This window comes from Canis aureus, chromosome 7, assembly GCF_053574225.1.
Source record: "Canis aureus isolate CA01 chromosome 7, VMU_Caureus_v.1.0, whole genome shotgun sequence".
NCBI classification, from domain to species: Eukaryota; Metazoa; Chordata; class Mammalia; order Carnivora; family Canidae; genus Canis; species Canis aureus.
The window spans coordinates 72,484,499-72,506,491 of NC_135617.1; the positions used below are offsets into that span (position 1 = coordinate 72,484,499).

A 21,993-nucleotide genomic window follows, 5' to 3' on the forward strand; every position below is an offset into this window, starting at 1 on the left:
CATTATAACTCCTTGAAAGCAAAATTTTGTACAACATTTATTTTTCTTCCTGTATCCTTCTAATGGTTTCTGGTATGTATAAGAGAAGCTGAGGGCAGTCCGGGTGGCTCAGCGGTTTAGCGCGGACTTCAGCCCAGGATCAAGTCCCGCAGGCTCCCAGCAGGGAGAGAGAGAGAGAGAGAGAGAGAGAGAGGGACGCAGAGACACAGGCAGAGGGAGAAGCAGGCTCTATGCAGGGAGCCCGACATGGGTCTCCAGGATCATGCCCTGGGCCAAAGGCAGCGCTAAACCACTGAGCCACCCGGGCTGCCCTTAACAAAAGTTTCATTTAAAAAACTTTAAATGTATCTGCTGTGTCTTTAGCACTCTTCATTCACCCATCTAAAGCCAAATATTGGATTTTCAGAGGTTTTTGGAGTTGAGTCCTCCCCTCTCCACTTTTTAAGATACATATGCACCTCAATATCAAGAAGCTGATTCAGAATTACAGATTTAGAGGAAATGATTATGTGAGATTAAAAATGAACCTTCTCGAGGAACTTACAGAATAATGCAGGGATCAAGCCAAAAATATATGGAACAAGTAGAGTCATGAAGAAACAGACACTGAGATTTAACAGGAGAATGTCCTAGAATATCCTGATCACACCTAGATGCTGTTTATTTTCCTAACAAATTTGAATGGCAAAAGGACCAAAGATAAAAATGTAAAATCAAAAATATCAATTTGTAAATCTATGATGCATGAGGTTTGTTGCAGTATTATTCCCCAGTGTTTCACTGCTTTGTATTCCTAGTCTCGGTCTCCTGTGGCTTTTTTTTTTTTTTTTTTTTTTTTTTTTAGCAAGCATTTCTATTTATTTCAGAGTATAATGTATGCTTCAGAACCATGGAGGATACTAAATTTATAACTATTTAATATCCATAGGGTATTTTATTGTTGTAAAGATGGGTTCTAAAAACCATAAAACTGAATAGATTAGTAATACAACACACATCAAAATTAGATTTAAAAAGGAGGTTGTGGCTCTCAGTAGCTCTGTCCTGGTGTTAAAGATGTCATACTTACTTAGAATACCACCAAGTACTTTAATATTTATAAATGCAGGTGTTATCTCTGATTCTAGCAAAAAAAAAACCACTGAAATTTTATTCTTTATATCACAGACATGCTTTAACCATATCACTTTGGCACGTGGTTATTGCTATTTTTCCTACTGTAGCAAATCCTAGTTCTCCCAAGACCTTTCCTCTGACTATTCTGGAAATAAAATAAATTTATCATATATTTCAAATCTTCAAATTAGAATGTTATTCTTATAAATGTATTTCCCAGGTTGGTATATTCACATACATCCTTCATCCTTTCTGATTTTAGGCTATGCAAAAGACATGCCCTGAGAGCTGTATTAATGTATTAAAGCAAAAAGACAATCCATCTTATTATTAAGAGAAACTGTGATCCTTCCATGTAGTATCTGATAGAGAAAACACTGATTTTGATACATTATCTTATTTTATTCAAATACCAGTCTGATCACATATAAGTGTCCAAGAACACTCAAATTATAAGCCACATAGAAAGAGATGTTAAAGATTGGTCTTCAAACATTATAGCCAATGATGCCATGCTTGCCTATGATCTCGCCGACATAAAACCACATCCACACGTCGGTGGCCACCAAACCATTCAGGAGAGCTTCCTTAACTGTGAGCTGTTTGAAGCTACCAATTTGAGCACTCTTGACTATTTTTTTCAAGCTCTGAATAGCTGTAGGGATCTCAGCAGGGGTTGGAGGAACCAGCTCAACCCTGGCATAGTGCCAAAATGTGGCCAATCGAGGCTTCGAGTAAGTCACAGCAGCGTTCAGCAGAGCCGGAGCCTTCTCGGCGAGGTTACGGACGAACTGGGCCATGGCTCCAAGAGGGACGTCCTGTCGCCCCGCACGGCCGCTGAATCCTCCTGTGGCTTTTGAGCATCATAACGAGGGACTAAGTGCTAGTAATGCTGCTTAATAACTGTTTACATTCACTTTTCCCTCTCCATTCTCTCCACTGAATGCATGCCTGTTGGAAAATCACTCAAACGTGGGCTAACTTTCAGACTTCATTAAAGAATTATTATACTATTCTAATGTATTTGCCCAATTGTTGAATCCACTTCTATAGTAAAAGTTATAGGTTTATTTTCCAGTTGATTTTCAGAATGAAAACAAACGCAATCAATGCTTATGTAGATCTTTATTATCTAAGCAGATTTTGATGCTTTTTTATGAAAGAGATTTTTTTAAAAGCAAAGGTTATAAGTGTTGTAAAATACATTTTTAAGGATTTGTGTGTCGTTGCATTCATATTTTATGGTTATACATTATTCAAGCTCTATCATCCTGCATACTTACATTGGACTCACTGGGTAGGGAAAAAGTGGGAAGAATTCTCTTTAAGTATATTTTAGTTTGGGACACCTGGGTGGCTGAGCTCAGGTCGTGATCCTGGAGATCCGGGATCGAATCCCACATTGGGCTCCCTGCAGGCAGCCTGCTTCTCCCTCTGCCTGGGTCTCTGCCTCTCTCTCTCTCTCTTTCTCTCTCTCTCTCTGTGTCTCTCATGAATAAATAAATAAAGTCTTTAAAAATTTATATCTTAGTTTAATTCCAGACATCGCATAAAGTCCACTATACTGTAGAGCCTTGTCAGCAGTAGTGATAATGAATGACACACACAATCTTTGGTCACAGAGCTTCCACGTCATTTGTCTGAGCTGTAGATCAAAGTGGATCATTTGCCAGTGAATTATTTGGACACTATATTTTTACATGTGCTAAGCATTTTCATTTCCATCCATAAGACAGAGCTAGGAGGGAGGGGGAACCTCTGTTCCCTAAGAGTGAAGTAGTTAAAGATATCATAGTTCAGGAATGCTTTTAGGTAAATGATCTTGAAACAAGTATCTAGTTAAGAATGGGAAATGGACAAAGGTAAATGACTCCCATGGTTTCACTCATACTTTAAATAAATTTGGGGTTAAGCTAACCAGGACCCATGAATTTGAATTTGAAGATCTATAATAAATATTACTTTAAAATTCTTCCCAAAGCTTTATTATTTTCAGGCATTTTTTTAAAAAAGTACATTTCTCTTTCAGGCATTTTTTTTGAAAAGTACATTTCTCTATCATTGTTGGATCTGGTGTTATGCATAATTAGCAAGCTGTGTGCCTTTAATTTTCAGTGAGAGGGAGGTAGGGAGGGATCTTTGTTCCTTTTTATGTTTTAAGAAAATTGTAAAGGTCACTTCTCCTTTTTTTTGTACTAGGTTCTTCTTGCTTTGTTGGTGATTGTGTCACTTGGATTGGGCCTGGGGCTTGGACTCAGGAGACAAGAAGAGCAAGGTATATCCCTTAGTGTTTTCTCAACACAGTTTCTTATTTCTCCTTTCTTCTTACCTTTACCCCTTGAAACTTGTCTCTCCTCCTGAACCCCCTGTCTCCTGCATGGAGCGCTCTCCTCCTAGGCTTCTTGTCCTACCACACCACACTAATTAGGAGCCCATGTGTGTGGTAAGCATTATCCAGACATTTTGGACTTTAGTCTTTTGCCCTCACCCCCTGTTCCTTTGAGATTCATATCGTTCCTGTTTGTTCCCTGTATTTGTCCTTACCTTTGTAGAGGACTTTGATAACTGGATCAAAGGCTTCTTCTGTCTTGGCACCTACTCTACTCATTCCTTTCTGCTGATAAACTTGGTGAACTTGGTCTTGAAAGTCTTGGTTGCTTACATCCCAGGACCTCCTGTGATGATGTTAGTACTGCTCCTTCCCTGAAATTTCACTATTTCTTGGCCAGGCAGTGCTCCATTCTTGAAGTGTAGTGCAGAGTAAATACTTGATGTTGATTTATTTTTCCTCATAAGAAGCGAAAAGAAATGGGAGATTGATTTTTATCAGAATATCAAACCCCCAAACTGCCATATCCATTCAGTATGTACAGTCAACAACCATTTACATGTGACTATATGAAAAGCATTTTCTATATCTTGTGATTCATTGTTTTGGTACTTTTACAAAGGGGAAGTATGAAGTCGAATGTTAGATAATTTATTCGCCTTTTTAATCTGGCTGGTGAATTTCTGATTTGACTCTCTTGGGGAAGGTCTTGTTGCTTCTTTGTTAGGTGGACTCTTGGTGAGATTAACAGACAAATTTACAGTTATGCTTTCCCTTAAGGATTAACAAACCCCGGGGCAGTCTGGGTGGCTCAGCGGTTTAGCACCGCCTTCAGCCCAGGGCGTGATCCTGGAGACCCTGGGATCAAGTCCTACCTCAGGTTCCCTGCAGGGAACCTGCTTCTCCCTATGCCTGTGCCTCTGCCTCTCTCTGTGTCTCTCATGAATAAATAAATAAAATCTTTTAAAAAAGGAATTAACAAACACCTAATTAACACCTAAGTGGCTGAGCGGTTGAGGGTCTGCCTCCAGCTCAGGGTGTGATCCCAGGGTCCGGGATTGAGTCCCGTATCGGGCTCCCTGTATGGAACCTGCTTCTCCTTCTGCCTGTGTCTCTGCCTCTCTCTCTGTGTGTCTCTCATAAATGAATAAAGTCTTTAAAAAAAGAATTAACAAACTTTCAGTACATCCATTGTAACATGGAAACTGGAAAGGTGGACTTTACTTGGAAAATTACTGTCTTTTTTGGGGTCACTTGGCTGTTGTGTTTCTGAACTACTGTACCAGTCCTAGATCTAACAAATGTAGGTGGGCCACTTTGGTTATTTTATCCTGGTGTTAGTATGCACAGGTGTGCCTCACTTCTTGGTTCTTTTTTTTTTTAAGATTTTATTTAATCGAGAGAGAGGGAGAGAGAGAGAGAGAGAGAGAGAGAAGCAGAGACACAGGCAGAGGGAGAAGCAGGCTCCATGCAGGGAGCCTGTTGCGGGACTCAATCCCAGTTCTCCAGGATCACGCCCTGGGCTGAAGGTGGCGCTAAACCGCTGAGCCACCTGGGCTGCCCTTCTTGGTTCTTTTATGGCCAATTCACATAAATTAATTGCAAGAGACATACACTAATCTTTGAACACAATCTCCAATTATTTTGGCTCTTTCCTTTCCTTACATTAGTACACCTACTGGCTCATTTCCCAGTGTCATTGTTCCTTTTTCTTGTCCTTTCTTTTTTTTTTTTTTTTATAAGTATTTTTGTTTTTTTTTAAAATTTTTATTTATCTATGATAGTCACAGAGAGAGAAAGAGAGAGAAGCAGAGACATAGGCAGAGGGAGAAGCAGGCTCCATGCACTGGGAGCCCGATGTGGGATTCGATCCCGGGTCTCCAGGATCACACCCTGGGCCAAAGGCAGGCGCCAAACCGCTGCACCACCCAGGGATCCCTTTCTTGTCCTTTCATCTCAGTCTATAAGTCCTTGTGTGACATCACCCCCTCCACCTCCCATCCTGGGCTTTGGTACTTTACTCCAGCTCCTCCTTTGCCAGAGTTGTTAAAATGTTCATCCCCTCATTCTTCCACAATTGATTCCTAATCCCTAACCCTGGGCCATTTTTACCATTTTCCACTCCAATTAGCCCACTTTTCATAGGCAAAGTACTGTTTTTTTCTAGTGTGAGTTCTTAAAACAGCTTTTTCTGGTTTGAGTTTGTATGTGTTCTTATAAATTTGTCCCTTAATGTGCGTGTTGTTTTTACTCATTCTTCAACAATTTGGCACTAACTATATGCTATGTACTATTCTAATTGCTGGGAATATAGTGGTGAAGAAAATAGACTCATCCTTCAGAGAATTTACAGTCTAGCATGGAAGACAGACAATAAAAATAGAAATAAACCAAATATATATAATATGATCAGGAAAATGCTAAGGGATAAGTAAAACTGAAAAGGAGATTATAAGATATACAGTGGGATGGGGGATGTATGTGAAATAATCGTTGTAAAGGGCTAAAAGTGAGGGAGAAATAGGGATATTTGGGGGAAGAACATTCCAGGAAAGAGAAAGCAAGTGCAAAGGCCTAAGGCAGGAGCTTGCCTGGCAAGTTCATTTAAAGAATAACGAGGTTGGTGAACTAGAAGAGAAGAGGGAGGGAAGTCATAAAATGAGTCAACCAAAAGACCTAAAAGAAGCCAAGTCAATCAGGTTGTTCAGTCAAATCTGGCTGTAGGCTTTCATTCTGAGAGTGATGGGAAGTGATTGGAGGTTTTGAGTAGAGAAATGACACACCCTGGTTTGCTTTTCAACGCACTCATTCAGACTGTTGTGTTATGAATAAATGGCAGGGTGCAATGAGATGCAGAGACACCAATTAGGAAATTATTACAATAATCCACACAAGCTCTATGTCTTGAATTAGGGTGGTAACATTGTCGCTGATGAAAAGTATTTGGATCCTGGTTATCTTTTGATGTGGTATATAGATTTTACTGACAGTGGATATGGAGAAAGAGAGAAGTCAAGAATGACTTCAAAATCTTTGGTATGAACATCTGAAATACAGAATTTCTGCAAGTGAGATGGGGAACACTAGAAGAAGCTGGTTTGGGGAGAAGGATCAGAAGCTCATTTCGGACATGTTAAATTTGAAATGTCTATGAAATGCCCAACTGGAAAAGCCAGAAGATAGCTGATTATATGAGGCTGGCTTTCCAAGGGAAGTACAAATAGACATGCAATATGGTGGTTATCAGTATCATACATACGTGGATTTACAGCAATGTGACTGGAACACACTAGCCTTAAAAAATTGGTATGATGAGGAGGGGGAAGAACCATGGATGAAGTCTAGGAAGAATTGGTCAGGGATGTGGGAGGAAAGCCAGGTGGTTGTTGTCCTGCCCGGAAGCCAGGTGCAGAAAATGTTTCAAAGTAGGAGAGCGGACATACAAATATAAAAGCCATTTGTGGGATCCCTGGGTGGTGCAGTGGTTTAGCGCCTGCCTTTGGCCCAGGGCGTGATCCTGGAGACCCGGGATCGAATCCCATGTCGGGCTCCCGGTGCATGGAGCCTGCTTCTCCCTCTGCCTATGTCTCTGCCTCTCTCTCTCTGTGACTATCATAAAAAAATAAAAGCCATCTGAATAAATGGTATATAAACTTTTTTTGGTTACTTTTTAACCAAATGTTTCTTAAGATCCATATAAATTGTTACACGTACATCTATTCTTATGCATCTATCTACTTACTACTTAGCATGTATCGCAATATGCTATCTGACCTGTGCCCTCCCTCAGTGCTGGATACTCAGGTTGACTTTTGTTCCTTTACACTACATAAATCCTGCAGGTTCCCTTATGGACCTAGGGGAGATTGCTTCATCATCAACCCAGGAATAGAATTCCTGGGTCTTAGGGTCTGTATTTTAGCTTGGGTGAGTAACCCCAGATTGATTTCTAGAATAGCTGCCACAGCCTGCTCTGTCTTTACCATGCATCCCCAGCAACCCTTGGCATTATCTGGCTCTCTCATTTTTGGCACTGTAAATGTAGGCATAGAGTGATATCTTTTATATTTAACTGTTGATTCTCTGCCCTGCTGCTCCAAATTGTGTTGGTTACTCTCTCTCAATTTGTTTGACATATGGTTGGTGTTCCCCTAGACCATTGAATTGGAACTCATATTTATTTGATCTCTTTGTTTTACTTTTTCATTTTCTAAAAAACATACTTTAGTAGCTTCTTAAAATAGGACACATACAAGCTATAACTTGAGTTCTCATCTTTGTCTTAAGAACCTAACACTTGATAATTTGGCTAGATACTGAATTCCAAGATGAACGTAATTTTCCTCTAGAAATATGAAACATTGCTTTCTTATCTTCTAGCTTTCAGTGTTGCGTTTAAGAAACTTGATACCATTCTGACTTGTGATGTTTTATAGATTGCTCATGATCTTTCTCTGGGAACTTTCTTTTTTTTTAAGATTTTATTTATTTGTTCATGAAAGACACAGAGAGGCAGAGACACAGGCAGAGGGAGAAGCAGGCTCCATGCAGGGAGCCCGATGTGGGACTCGATCCCGGAACTCTGGGATCAGGCCCCAAGCCAAAGCCAGATGCCTAACTGCTGAGCCACTCAGGCGGCCCTACTATCTTCCTTTTTTTTTTTTTGCACTTCGAAGCAAGCTTTAAAAAACCAGACTGTTGACATTTTATGAACTTAATGGCAAAAAGTGCATGCACTAAAAATAATTTACATTCTCTGATTATATATGTCAGATCCTTAAATATATATATATTTAATAATAAATTTATTTTTTATTGGTGTTCAATTTGCCAACATACAGAATAACACCCAGTGCTCATCCTGTCAAGTGCCCCCCCTCAGTGCCTGTCACCCATTCACCCCCACCCCCCGCCCTCCTCCCCTTCCATCACCCCTAGTTCGTTACCCAGAGTTAGGAGTCTTTATGTTCTGTCTCCCTTTCTGATATTTCCTACCCATTTCTTCTCCCTTCCCTTATATTCCCTTTCACTATTTTTTATATTCCCCAAATGAATGAGAACATATAATGTTTGTCCTTCTCGGATTGACTTATTTCACTCAGCATAATACCCTCCAGTTCCATCCACGTCGAAGCAAATGGTGGGTATTTGTCATTTCTAATGACTAATATTCCATTGTATACATAGACCACATCTTCTTTATCCATTCATCTTTTGATGGACACCGAGGCTCCTTCCACAGTTTGGCTATTGTGGACATTGCTGCTATAAACATCAGGGTGCAGGTGTCCCGGCGTTTCACTGCATCTGAAAATTTGGGGTAAATCCCCAACAGTGCAATTGCTGGGTCTTAGGGCAGGTCTATTTTTAACTCTTTGAGGAACCTCCACACAGTTTTCCAGAGTGGCTGCACCAGTTCACATTCCCACCAACAGTGTAAGAGTCTTCCCTTTTCTCCGCATCCTTTCCAACATTTGTTGTTTCCTGCCTTGTTAATTTTCCCCATTCTCACTGGTGTGAGGTGGTATCTCATCGTGGTTTTGATTTGTATTTCCCTGATGGCAAGTGATGCAGAGCATTTTCATGTGCATGTTGGCCATGTCTATGTCTTCCTCTGTGAGATTTCTGTTCATGTCTTTTGCCCATTTCATGATTGGATTGTTTGTTTCTTTGGTGTTGAGTTGAATAAGTCCTTTATAGATCTTGGAAACTAGCCCTTTCTCTGATACGTCATTTGCAAATATCTTCTCCCATTCTGTAGGTTGTCTTTTAGTTTTGTTGACTGTATCCTTTGCTGTGCAAAAGCTTCTTATCTTGATGAAGTCCCAATAGTTCATTTTTGCTTTTGTTTCTTTTGCCTTCGTGGATGTATCTTGCAAGAAGTTACTATGGCCGAGTTCAAAAAGGGTGTTGCCTGTGTTCTCTAGGATTTTGATGGAATCTTGTCTCACATTTAGATCTTTCATCCATTTTGAGTTTATCTTTGTGTATGGTGAAAGAGAGGGGTCTAGTTTCATTCTTCTGCATGTGGATGTCCAATTTTCCCAGCACCATTTATTGAAGAGACTGTCTTTCTTCCAATGGAGAGTCTTTCCTCCTTTATCGAATATTAGTTGACCATAAAGTTGAGGGTCCACTTCTGGGTTCTCTATTCTGTTCCATTGATCTATTGTGTCTGTTTTTGTGCCAGTACCACACTGTCTTAATGACCAAGTTTTGTAGTACAACCTGAAATCTGGCATTGTGATGCCCCCAGATATGGTTTTCTTTTTTAAAATTCCCCTGGCTATTCGGGGTCTTTTCTGATTCCACACAAATCTTAAAATAATTTGTTCTAACTCTCTGAAGAAAGTCCATGGTATTTTGATAGGGATTGCATTAAACGTGTAAATTGCCCTGGGTAATATTGACATTTTCACAATATTAATTCTGCCATTCCATGAGCATGGAATATTTTTCCATCTCTTTGTGTCTTCCTCAATTTCTTTCAGAAGTGTTCTATAGGTTTTACGGTATAGATCCTTTACATCTTTGGTTAGGTTTATTCCTAGGTATCTTATGCTTTTGGTTGCAATTGTAAATGGGATTGACTCCTTAATTTCTCTTTCTTCGTCTCATTGTTAGCGTATAGAAATGCCATTGATTTCTGGGCATTGATTTTGTATCCTGCCACGCTGCCAAATTGCTCTATGAGTTCTAGCAATCTTGGGGTGGAGGCTTTTGGGTTTTCTAGCCCCCCCCCCCGAGCTGTTCCCGCCCCGCAGCCCCCTCCGCGGAGCCGCCCCCGAGCCCCCCGAGCTGCTCCGGGTCCCGCGTGCGCGCTGCAGCCCTTAGGGAGCTCGGCGCACTCTCTGGGGCACAGGTGCCTGTTAGTGTCCCCGGGAGCCCGAGGGCATCCCCGCCCTCCTGGGTCCTGCTCCACCTCCCTGGAGCCCCTTTCCCCTGGGAAGGTCGGTGCAGCTCCTGCTCCTCCGGGACGGGGCTCTCCTGTCCTGGGGACACTCGCCCCGGCCTCAGCCCGGCTCCTCGCGGGGCCCCTCCCCCTTGGAGGCCTTTTGTTTCTTTATTTCTTTTTCCCCGTCTTCCTACCTTGATACAAGCGCGAACTCTTCTCACTGTAGCGTTCCAGCTGGTCTCTCTTTAAATCTCAGGCCGAATTCGTAGATTTTCAGGATGATTTGAAGGTGATCTAGGTAATTTGGTGGGGAGGGGTGACTTGGGGGACCCTACTCTTCCGCCATCGTGCCCCTCCCCCCATCTTTTTAAAGGTCAACTCTGTAGTATCCTTAATTATGTCTGCAATGTCTCTTTGCCATGTAAAACAGTATAGCATATTCAGTTTCGGAGATTAGGGTGTAAAACTTCTCTAAAACCATTTCAAACTATTTGATACATGCATCGTCCTTTCTGAAGATCACAGTATTAGCTATGTGTGTGTGTATATAACTCTTCTGTTCCTTGCATTGTTTCCTTTTCAATCAAGTCTTCTTTCTTTCTTTTTTTTTCTTATTTGTTTTGGTCTTTGTTTTTTTGTTGGATATTATCTTGCTGCCCTCAAATGTCTGGTAACTATCTGTTTACGTTCATGAGTACAGCTTGTTCATCTTTTCTCAACATAGCCATCCTGTATGTTTTCCTCTGTGATAAAAGCTACTTTTCCTAAATTCCTCCAGATATGAGCCTTCTACCTGGAATGGGAGGTGGGGTATATTGTTGCTGTTCTATCTCCAGACTTTAAATCCATTTCACTTTATTTAGCTTCTGCCTGTCCCTCTGATCTTCCCTTAATGGTGCCTGGTGTTTTTGCGTCTGGGACCTCTCTGGAGTCCTGGGGAAAAATCACTTATTACTTACCACTTCACACTGATATACAGCACAATTCAAAAGTATCTATTTGTCTGACCTGGTCTGTGCTAGGTACCTCTTCTGTATGCTTCTACCATCTAGTTCCGAGATATCAGAGAACTTCTTTTATTTTTTTTTAAGACTTATTTACTTATTTTATTTATTTATTTTTTATTTTAAAGATTTTATTTATTTATTTATGAGAGAAAGAGAGCGAGGCAGAGACACAGGCAGAGGGAGAAGCAGGCTCCATGCAGGGAGCCTGACATGGGACTCGATCCCAGAACCCCAGGATCATGCCCTGGGCTGAAGGTGGCACTAAACCGCTGAGCCACCCTTGGTGCCCCTTCTTATTTTAGAAAGAGAGAGTGAGCGTGGGAAGGAAGGGCAAAGAGAGAGGGAGAGAATCTCAAGCAGACTCCCTGTTGAGTGTGGAGCCTGACGCCAGGCTCCATTAAATGACCCTGAGATCATGACCTGATCTGTAATCAAGAGTAAAATGGTCAACTGACTGGGGTACCCGGATGTCCCTCATATAACTTCTAAGCACTGGTTTCCTTATTTCCTCCACTCCTGCAGGCAGTTGCAGGAAGAAATGCTTTGATTCTTCATTCAGAGGATTGGAGAACTGCCGGTGTGATATGGAATGCAAGCAGAGAGGCGACTGCTGTTGGGATTTTGAAGACACTTGTGTGGAATCCAGTATGGGTTCTGAGGATAAGTTCATTATAGCTTGTGGTTGTGCTGACATTAACACATGTCCAAATGCTTACCATACACCTCATGTATTGCTTTGCTAGGGCTGCCAGGACATAAAAAGTGAGGGGCTTATGTAACAGAAATCCATGTTCTCGGTTCTAGAGGCGAGAAATCCAAGATGCAAGTTTAATCAGGGCTAATTCTTTCTAAGGGTTGTGAGGGAAATCCCTTCTTTGCCCTTCTCCTAGCTTCTTGTGGGTTACAAGTCGTTGTAAATGGTTGGCTTTTGGCAGCATAACCCCAGATTCTGCTTTTGTCTTCACAGAGAGTTTTCTTATGTCATCACAATCTTTCCTGTGTGTCTGGGGGTTCATGTCCAAATTTCCCCTTTTAATAAGAATATCAGTTACACTGGATAGGGACCACTCTAATGCTATTGGATACTTAACAATAAGTTAAATGCTGGGAACTGAATTGTGTGATTTTACAGCTCGAATATGGACATGCAATAGATTTCGTTGTGGGGAGACCAGACTAGAGTCCAGCCTCTGCTCTTGTTCGGATGATTGTCTGCAGAGGAAAGACTGCTGTACTGACTACAAGAGTGTCTGCCAAGGTAAGCAGAGGAAGTTGACCCATTTACCTCTGTGTGTTCAGTGACCCCTTAGCTGGCATAAATTAAAACAAATGAGAGTTTCTTGACCTACTCTGTCAGAATAGGTCTTCTTCTGTGTAGAAGAAATGGCAATGTGTTTACTATGGGAAGAAATGTAGCTCATGCACCATACAGAGAGGGAACTAATAGCATAGATACTATGAAAAGAAGAGAAAGATTAAAGTTCCATATTGGTTGTTGAGGCATTCTCCAGACCAATGACTATGCTAGAAATATCTGTGGTTTGAGACACTGGATGGCAGATCCTAAAGTTAAAATATGACTAAAGTGATTATCCGGTCCTTCTATCAGTCCGTTAAACCAAAGTTACCGTTGAAATGACTGGTGTCCTGAGTGTTTAAATTACTGATAAGGACCTTCAGAGAGTTAATGCGGAACCAAGATTAGGATGTGGTTATTCAACTCCTGGTTCCAACTCTGAGTTACTGTAGATTTTTTTTTTAGAAAGTGCCATCCTCTGAACATCTAATGAAATTTATGAAAAATGCGTATAAACACAAAGCAACACAATTGCTTCAAGCTATCAACCCCCTTTTCATAATGCCATATCCAGGAAAGGTTTACTAATTTAAAATTTTAATGATTCTAGACAAAAAAAAAGATTAAGTTGAACTTGATTTTTTTAATAGTAGGAAAATGTTATGGTCGAAACATTAACTATAAACTCTTTGTAGAAAATAGATTTCACACCAATGGATGAATCCATTTTTATTACAAAATATAATTGAAAATCAACTAAAAAGAGCTATCAAAAAGGAAAAATAAAAGCCTGAAATGGTAACTTATTTTTCAAATAATTATTGTTGGACATTTAATATTTCATCATTAAAAATTCTGCTACCTTTAGGAAGGCAAGCATAATTTCTTGTAAGTTCACTGACCACACTGCCTCTGATCATTCTATTTTCCTATCTTCTACCTCAAAGTTATAACTCTCAATTTTCTATATCAAGACTGATCCTTATAAGGCTCATATGGTAAATTTTCCCACTGAATCCATTGCACATTGCTGGAATTTAATAGAAACAACAGGAATTGTTAAAGCAGTTTTGACACTTACCACCACCACTTACTGGGTACTTTGATGGAATTAATTTTACCATTTCAGTTTATTTTTCAAAATAAATGCAAATGTTTTCTCTAATGATTTAACACTTTGTTTAAAGATGTTACATGATTTTTTGCCAAAATTAAAACTTCAGATAGTAGCTTGAAGGTATGTGAATAATTTTTTTAAAGCTTTTATTTATTTATTCATGAGAGAGACACACACACACACACACAGAGGCAGAGACACAGGCAGAGGGAGAAGCAGGGCCCATGCAGGGAGCCTGATGTGGGACTCAATCCGGGGTCTCCAGGATCACACCCTGGGCCAAAGGCAGGCGCTAAACCACTGAACCACCCAGGGATTCCCAACATTTGAATACTTTTTGTACAAGAAACCAGATAGTCACTTTTACATTTTAAAAATTTAACATACATAAAGGAGAGAATTGTATGATGATTTCCCTATATGTCCAGCACCTATCTTCAACAATTATCAACGCCTGGCCAGTCTAGATTATTCAACTCCTGGTTCCAACTCTCCTCTTGGCAAAATATAATTTTCAAAAACACAAAAATATGACTCTCATATAAAAGTAACATGAACATATGAAAGAGTAATTAGGTCATTCCTGAGATAACCACCTGGAATGTCCAGCAGACTCAAAGAGAGTGAAAGAGACTATGTATACAACTGAAAGAATGTTGGAATGAATCATAAATATTGTAAGTACTGGTGGAACAGAAAGGATTTGCATTTCTATGTGACAATTTCTTTGCTGTTAGACAAGAATCAGTGATGTTGCTATTACTTTTCTACCAATTAACTGCTACTGTTACTATGTTATAAAATGAACAGTAAGGAATAAGCTAGATAAAGGTATATACTCCCAGGTAATTACATAATCCATATGTGGGCTGGGAATGAATATACTGCTCTTAATATGTTCTGGAAGAATTTAATCATTGGAAAAATATGAACAAAGTAGTTTGGAAAGATCATGTTCATTGAACATATTTCTTTTCTGTGGTGCAATTGTCTAAGGATTATAATCTTGTTTTTCAGGAGAAACACCATGGGTGAAAGAAGAGTGTGGCACAGCCCAGCAGTCTGAGTGTCCAGAAGGGTGAGAAAACAGGGAGTTTTAATCCTCCATTAACAAATAGCTGAGAAGCAGGGTGGAATTCTCTCCACTTTATATATATATATATTTTTTTTCTTACTTTCATTTTTTTATTGGAGTTCAATTTGCCAACATAAAGCATAACACCCAGTGCTCATCCCACCAAGTGCCCCCTTCAGTGCCTGTCACCCAGTCACCCCCAACCCCCGCCCACCTCCCTTTCCACTACCCCTTGTTTACTTCCCAGAATTAGGAGTCTCTCATGTTCTGTCTCCCTATCTGATATTTCCCACTCATTTTTCCTCCTTTCACCTTTATTCCCTTTCACTATTTTTTATATTCCCCTAATGAATGAGACCATATAATGTTTGTCTTTCTCTGATTGACTTATTTCACTCAGCATAATACCCTCCAGCTCCATCCACGTCGAAACAAATGGTGGGTATTTGTCATTTCTAATGGCTGAGTAATATTCCATTGTATACATAAACCACATTTTCTTTATCCATTCATCTTTTCATGGACATTCACCTTTTGATGCACATCTTTTGATGTGGTTTCCAGGATTGTTTTCTTGCTGTACTTTCTAAGCATTTTCTGATTTAGGGAATTGTAACTAGTAGAGGAGTGTATCTTTATTGTTTTGACAATCAAAATAACAGACTAATATTTTGTTTTCCATTTTCAGATTTGAACTGCCACCAGTTATTTTGTTCTCCATGGATGGATTTAGAGCTGAATATTTGCAGACATGGGATGCCCTCATACCTAATATTAATAAACTGAGTAAGTCTTCCACAACCACAGGCACACAAAGATTAAGGACACCTATTTAGCCAATCCGTAGATGGGTATCTTTCTTCCTGACCTTCCATATTAGTAGTTTGCCCTCTCCCAGGTCCTCCAAAAATCCTGAGGATTTTACCAATTGTGATACCTATTTCCATACTTTTTTGGTAGCAGGGTTCATATTTTTGATTGTTTATTGTGATTTGTTTTGTATTTAAATATTATTTCCATCCTGTGGAAATCTGCTCACATACACTGTCTTGAAAGTGGTGTTTGTCAGACTTGAATTCTGGGTTGTAGCAAAAAGAATGTACCAGCAAGGACAGGATTCCTGAAGGAGACTGAGTGGCAAAACAGACTGCAAAAAGTCCATCTGGTATCTATGTCTGGTTTTGCAATTAAACTGCATGGAACCTGTCTCCACTGCTTATTAGCTGGAGACCTTGGGCAAGCCGACCTCACCTACTGTTGCCCATTTTTTTCAGTTGTAAAATAGTCCCTTCCTATCTGATAGGAATATTATGAGAACATAAATGTAATACACACTGAATGATTTTAAGCTATTATTATAATTATTGATTTTATTATCATGTTTATCAGGATGTTACACTTCTATTTAGGACACTTGGCCTTCATACACTTTTATAAAGTTATTTTAAAAAGCAATTAAATACCTAAGGACGTAGAGCCAAGATGTATCAGAGCATAGTTAGAACCAGAGGGTTGGGGATCCCTGGGTGGCGCAGCGGTTTGGCGCCTGCCTTTGGCCCAGGGCGCGATCCTGGGGACCCGGGATCGAATCCCACGTCGGGCTCCCGGTGCATGGAGCCTGTTTCTCCCCCTGCCTGTGTCTCTGCCTTTCTCTCTCTCTGTGTGTGACTATCATAAATAAATAAAAATTAAAAAAAAATGAATCCTGAGAGGTAGAAATCAATTAAAAAAAAAAAAAAAAAAAGAACCAGAGGATTGGCTCCAGGGTCTATATTCTTTACTGCCCTACAATGCTTTCTTTTTTCCCCTTCTGCCTGGCCCTCTTAACTTCTCAGATTTGATTACGGTTTTACTGGTGTGCTTTTTATTTTTTTTCTAAATTGCTAAAAAAATACCTGTTTGAGCCTAAGTAACTCATTTCCCTTGTCTGGGTCTTAATTTCCTCATTTGTAAAATGAGAGGATTAGCTCTAATGATTTCTACTGTTTATTCCAGCTCTAAAATCCAATGACTATAGAAAGATGGACTGTGTCCCCCTCTAACACAAGGTGCCATTTATACTGTATTTTATTAATGTGTGTCCAGTGATATCTCCTTTTTCTCTCACTCTCTGTGGCAGATCCTTTGCAAAAACAGTGAGAGTTTGGGGTTCTGACAGAATTGATTCCAAATTCAGGACATGTCATTGAAGCACTGAGTTACTTTGGCCAATTTCTATTTCCTTATCTGCATTTTCTTTGGTAATCTGGGTATCAAGTTCTGTATCTGAAAGGGAATTTAGCTAGCCAGGCTGAACTGAACCCCACTTGAAGTGGAATTATTTGATTTGCTCATCCCACCCAGAGTTGGAAATGACACCAGCGAAATATTGGGACATTGAGAGTTTTCCCTTTCTAAGGTTTAATGTGTATTTTTAAAGTTACACAGACAATACTTTGATCCTTTATTTTATTTTTTTTAAGATTTATTTATTTATTCGGGGGGGGGGGGCAGACACACAGACAGAGGGAAAAACAGGCTCCATGCAGGAAGCCTGACATGGGACTTGATCCCGGGTCTCCAGGATCATGCCCTAGGCTGCAGGCGGCACTAAACTGCTGCACCACTGGGGCTGCCCTACTTTGATCCTTTAATGTGTAGACATCACTAATTATGTCTACAAAGCAAAATGGGCTGTTTGTTTTCAGGAGGTCTGATTAAGAGTAGATGTGACAAGACTTAGGATTAGGACCTCCTGGGAAGAGTAGGCTTGAGGTGAGGTATGTGACCACAGGCATTACTTACTTTAGGGAAGACTAGAGCCCCCTGTTCCTTTATCCCATCAAGCTACCTTGGTTGGGTAACTTATAGTGGTCACAGAAACTGAGAATGAACTAATACCGCAGTACTATGAGTCATATCTCTGATGGTTAAAAGGACTCAGACTCAACTCAACCTAAAAACTGAGCAAGTTAGGTTTTTGTCTTATCTGAGTGTGGGTGGAAGCAGAAAAAAAGGGCTCAGGCCCAAGAACAGGAATCTGTCAGGTAAGAAAGAAGTGATTTGGCTTGAACGACAAGTCATGTTACCTGGAAAGTTGGGTGGGAAACTGAGGGTAAAGTAAGACTAGTAGTAACAGGTATATCTGGCCGGCAACATTTGCAGACTTTTAAAGATTAGACTTAGCAAGGTTTGCATTAATGAACAATAGAACTCTTAGATTCTCCACAGTGGATGCCATTTGCTGTCTGCCTCCTCCTTCTTCTTAATTTTATTGTGGTAAAAACACTTTACATGAAACATAAACACTTAATAGACTTTTAAGTATATAATGCAATATCATTATCTCCAGGCCCAATACTGGACAGCAGGTCTCTAGAATTTATTCATTTCATGTAAATTAAATTTTATACCCATGGATGAGCAGATCTCCACTATATTCTCCCTACAGAACCTCGCAACCACCATTGTATTCTTTGCTCTGATCAGTTTGAATCTCTTAGATGTCTCATATAAGTGTAATTGTGGGGATCCCTGGGTGGCGCAGCGGTTTGGCGCCTGCCTTTGGCCCAGGGCACAATCCTGGAGACCCCGGGATCGAATCCCACGTCGGGCTCCCGGTACATGGAGCCTGCTTCTCCCTCTGCTTGTGTCTCTGCCTCTCTCTCTCTCTCTCTCTCTGTGACTATCATAAATAAATAAAAAAAAATAAAAAAAATAAGTGAAATTGTGTAGTATTTGTCTTTCTGTGACAGGATTATTTTATTTAATATCCTCAAGGTTCATCCATATGGTTGCATTTTGTAGGAGTTCCTTCTTTTAAAAGAATTATTTTTTTTAACAAGTATATATATATATATTTTATTGGAGTTCAATTTGCCAACATATAGTATAACACCCAGGACTCATCCCGTCAAGTGCCTCCTTCAGTGCCCGTCACCCAGTCACCCCATCCCCCTTTCCACTACACCTTGTTCGGTTCCCAGAGTTAGGAGTCTTTCATGTATTGTCACCCTTTCTGATTTTTCCCACTTATTTTCTCTCCTTTACCCTATAATCCCTTTCACTATTTTTTATATTACCCAAATGAAGGAGATCATATAATGTTTGTCCTCCTCCTACTGACTTACTTGACTCAGCATAATACCCTCCAGTTCCATCCACGTTGAAACAAATGGTGGGTATTTTTTGTTTCTAATGGCTGAGTAATATTCCACTGCATACATAAACCACATATTCTTTATCCATTCATCTTATTTTTTTTATTTAAATTTATTTTTTATTGGTGTTCAATTTGACAACATATAGAATAACAACCAGTGCTCAGCCTGTCAAGTGCCCACCTCAGTGCCCATCACCCAGTCACCCCCACCCTCCGCCTACCTCCCCTTCCACCCCCCCTAGTTCATTTCCCAGAGTTAGGAGTCTTTATGTTCTGTCTCCCTTTCTGATATTTCCTACCCATTTCTTCTCCCTTCCCTTCTATATTTTTGTCCCATTCTGTAGGCTGCCTTTTCATTTTTTTATAATAAATTTATTTTTTATTGGTGTTCAATTTGCAAACATACAGAATAACACCCAGTGCTCATCCCACCAAGTGCCCCCCTCAGTGCCTGTCACCCATTCACCCCCACTCCCCGCCCTCCTCCCTTTCTACCACCCCTTGTTCGTTTCCCAGAAAAAGGTGTCTCTCATGTTCTGTCTCCTTCTCTGATATTTCCCACTCATATTTTTCTCCTTTCCCCTTTATTCCCTTTCACTATTTTTTATATTCCCCAAATGAATGAGAGCACATAATGTTTGTCCTTCTCTGACTGACTTATTTCACTCAGCATAATACCCTCCAGTTCCATCCACGCTGAAGCAAATGGTGGGTATTTGTCATTTCTAATGGCTGAGTAATATTCCATTGTATACATATACCAAATCTTCTTTATCCATTCGTCTATCAATGGACACCGAGGCTCCTGCCACTGTTTGGCTATTGTGGACATTGCTGCTAGAAACATCAGGGTGCAGGTGTCCTGGCATTTCACTGCATCTGTATCTTTGGGGTAAATCCCCAGCAGTTCAATTGCAGGTCTTTTTGGAACTCTTTGAGGAACCTCCACACAGTTTTCCAAAGTGGCTTCACCAGTTCACATTCCCACCAACACTGCAAGAGGGTTCCCCTTTCTCCACATCCTCTCCAACAATTGTGGTTTCCTGCCTTGTTAATTTTCCCCATTCTCACACGTGTGAGGTGGTATCACATTGTGATTTTGATTTGTATTTCCCTCATGGCCAGGGATGTGGAGCATATTCTCATGTGCTTGTTGGTCATGTGTATGTCTTCTTCTGTGAGATTTCTGTTCATGTCTTTTGCCAATTTCATGATTGGATTGTTTGTTTCTTTGCTGTTGAATTTAATAAGTTCTTTATAGATCTTGGAAACTAGCCCTTTATCTGATAAATCATTTCAAATATCTTCTCCAATTTTGTAGGTTTTCTTAGTTTTGTTGACTCTTTCATTGGCTGTGCAAAAGCTTCTGATCTTGATGAAGTCCCAACAATTTATTTTTACTTTTGTTTCTCTTGCCTTCATGGATGTATCTTGCTAGAAGTTATTGTGGTCAAGTTCAAAAAGGGTGTTGCCTGTGTTCTATAGGATTTTGATGGAATCTTGTCTCACATTTAGATCTTTCATCCATTTTGAGTTTATCTTTGTGTATGGTGTAAGAGAATGGTCTAGTTTCATTCTTCTGCATGTGGATTCCAAATTTCCTAGCACCATTTATTGAAGAGACTGTCTTTTTTCCAGGGGATAGTCTTTCCTCATTTGTCAAACATTAGTTGACCATAGAGTTGAGGACAACTTCTGGATTCTCTATTCTGTTCCATTGATCTATGTGTCTGTTTTTGTGCCAGTACCACACTGTCTTGATGACCACAGCTTTGTAGAGCAACCTAAAATCTGGCATTGTGATGCCCCCAGATATGGTTTTCTTTTTTAAAATTCCCCTGGCTATTCGGGTCTTTTCTGACTCCACACAAATCTTAAAATAATTTGTTCTAACTCTCTGAAGAAAGTCCATGGTATTTTGATAGGGATTGCATTAAACATGTAAATTGCCCTGGGTAACATTGACATTTTCACAATATTAATTCTGCCGATCCATGAGCATGGAATATTTTTCCATCTCTTTATGTCTTCCTCAATTTCTTTCAGAAGTGTTCTATAGTTTTGAGGGTATAGATCCTTTACCTCTTTGGTTAGGTTTATTCCTAGGTATCTTATGATTTTGGGTGCAATTATAAATGGGACTGACTCCTTGATTTCTCTTTCTTCAGCCTCATTGTTAGTGTATAGAAATACCACTGATTTCTGGGCATTGATTTTGTATCCTGCCACGCTGCCAAATTGCTGTATGAGTTCTAGCAATCTTGAGGTGGAGGCTTTTGGGTTTTCTATGTAGAGAATCATGTCATCGGTGAAGAGGGAGGGAGAGTTTGACTTCTTCTTTGCCAATTTGTTTTTTTTAAATTTTTAAAAAATTTTTATTTATTTATGGTAGTCAGAGAGAGAGAGAGAGAGAGAGAGGCAGAGACATAGGCAGAGGGAGAAGCAGGCTCCATGCACTGGGAGCCCGACGTGGGATTCGATCCCGGGTCTCCAAGGTCGCACCCTGGGCCAAAGGCAGGCGCTAAACCACTGCGCCACCCAGGGATCCCTTCTTTGCCAATTTGAATGCTTTTAATGTCTTTTTGTTGTCTGATTGCTGAGGCTAGGACTTCCAGTAGTATGTTGAATTGCAGTGGTGAGAGTGGACATCCCTGTCTTGTTCCTGATCTTAGGGGAAAGGCTCCCAGTGCTTCCCCATTGAGAATGATATTTGCTGTGGGCTTTTCGTAGATGGCTTTTAAGATGTTGAGGAATGTTCCCTCTATCCCTACACTCTGAAGAGTTTTGATCAGGAATGGATGCTGTATTTTGTCAAATGTTTTCTCTGCATCTATTGAGAGGATCATATGGGTCTTGTTTTTCTCTTGCTGATATGATCAATCACATGGGTTGTTTTATGAGCATTGAACCAGCCTTGCATCGCGGGGATAAATCCTACTTGGTCATGGTAAATAATCTTCTTAATGTATTGTTGTATCCTATTGGCTAGTATCTTGTTGAGAATTTTTGCATCCAT

General features: G+C 40.2%; 1 protein-coding gene and 1 pseudogene across 15 annotated transcripts in view; one reads left to right on the forward strand and one right to left on the reverse strand.

Annotated features, from left to right (window-relative positions):
• ENPP3 (ectonucleotide pyrophosphatase/phosphodiesterase 3) overlaps positions 1–21,993 on the forward strand; it is a 98,286-nt gene that overhangs the window by 17,625 nt on the left and 58,668 nt on the right. For 13 of the 15 annotated variants that reach the window (XM_077904859.1, XM_077904856.1, XM_077904861.1 and 10 more), the window contains 5 exons: positions 3,316–3,391; positions 11,870–11,992; positions 12,480–12,605; positions 14,779–14,839; positions 15,525–15,622. In XM_077904859.1, the coding sequence (XP_077760985.1) occupies positions 3,316–3,391; positions 11,870–11,992; positions 12,480–12,605; positions 14,779–14,839; positions 15,525–15,622 (484 nt within the window). The remainder of the gene's footprint in view (positions 1–3,315; positions 3,392–11,869; positions 11,993–12,479; positions 12,606–14,778; positions 14,840–15,524; positions 15,623–21,993) is intronic. The other 2 variants (XM_077904870.1, XM_077904871.1) reach the window with 1 other exon arrangement.
• On the reverse strand, positions 1,209–1,954 carry LOC144316916 (ATP synthase F(0) complex subunit g, mitochondrial pseudogene; annotated as a pseudogene).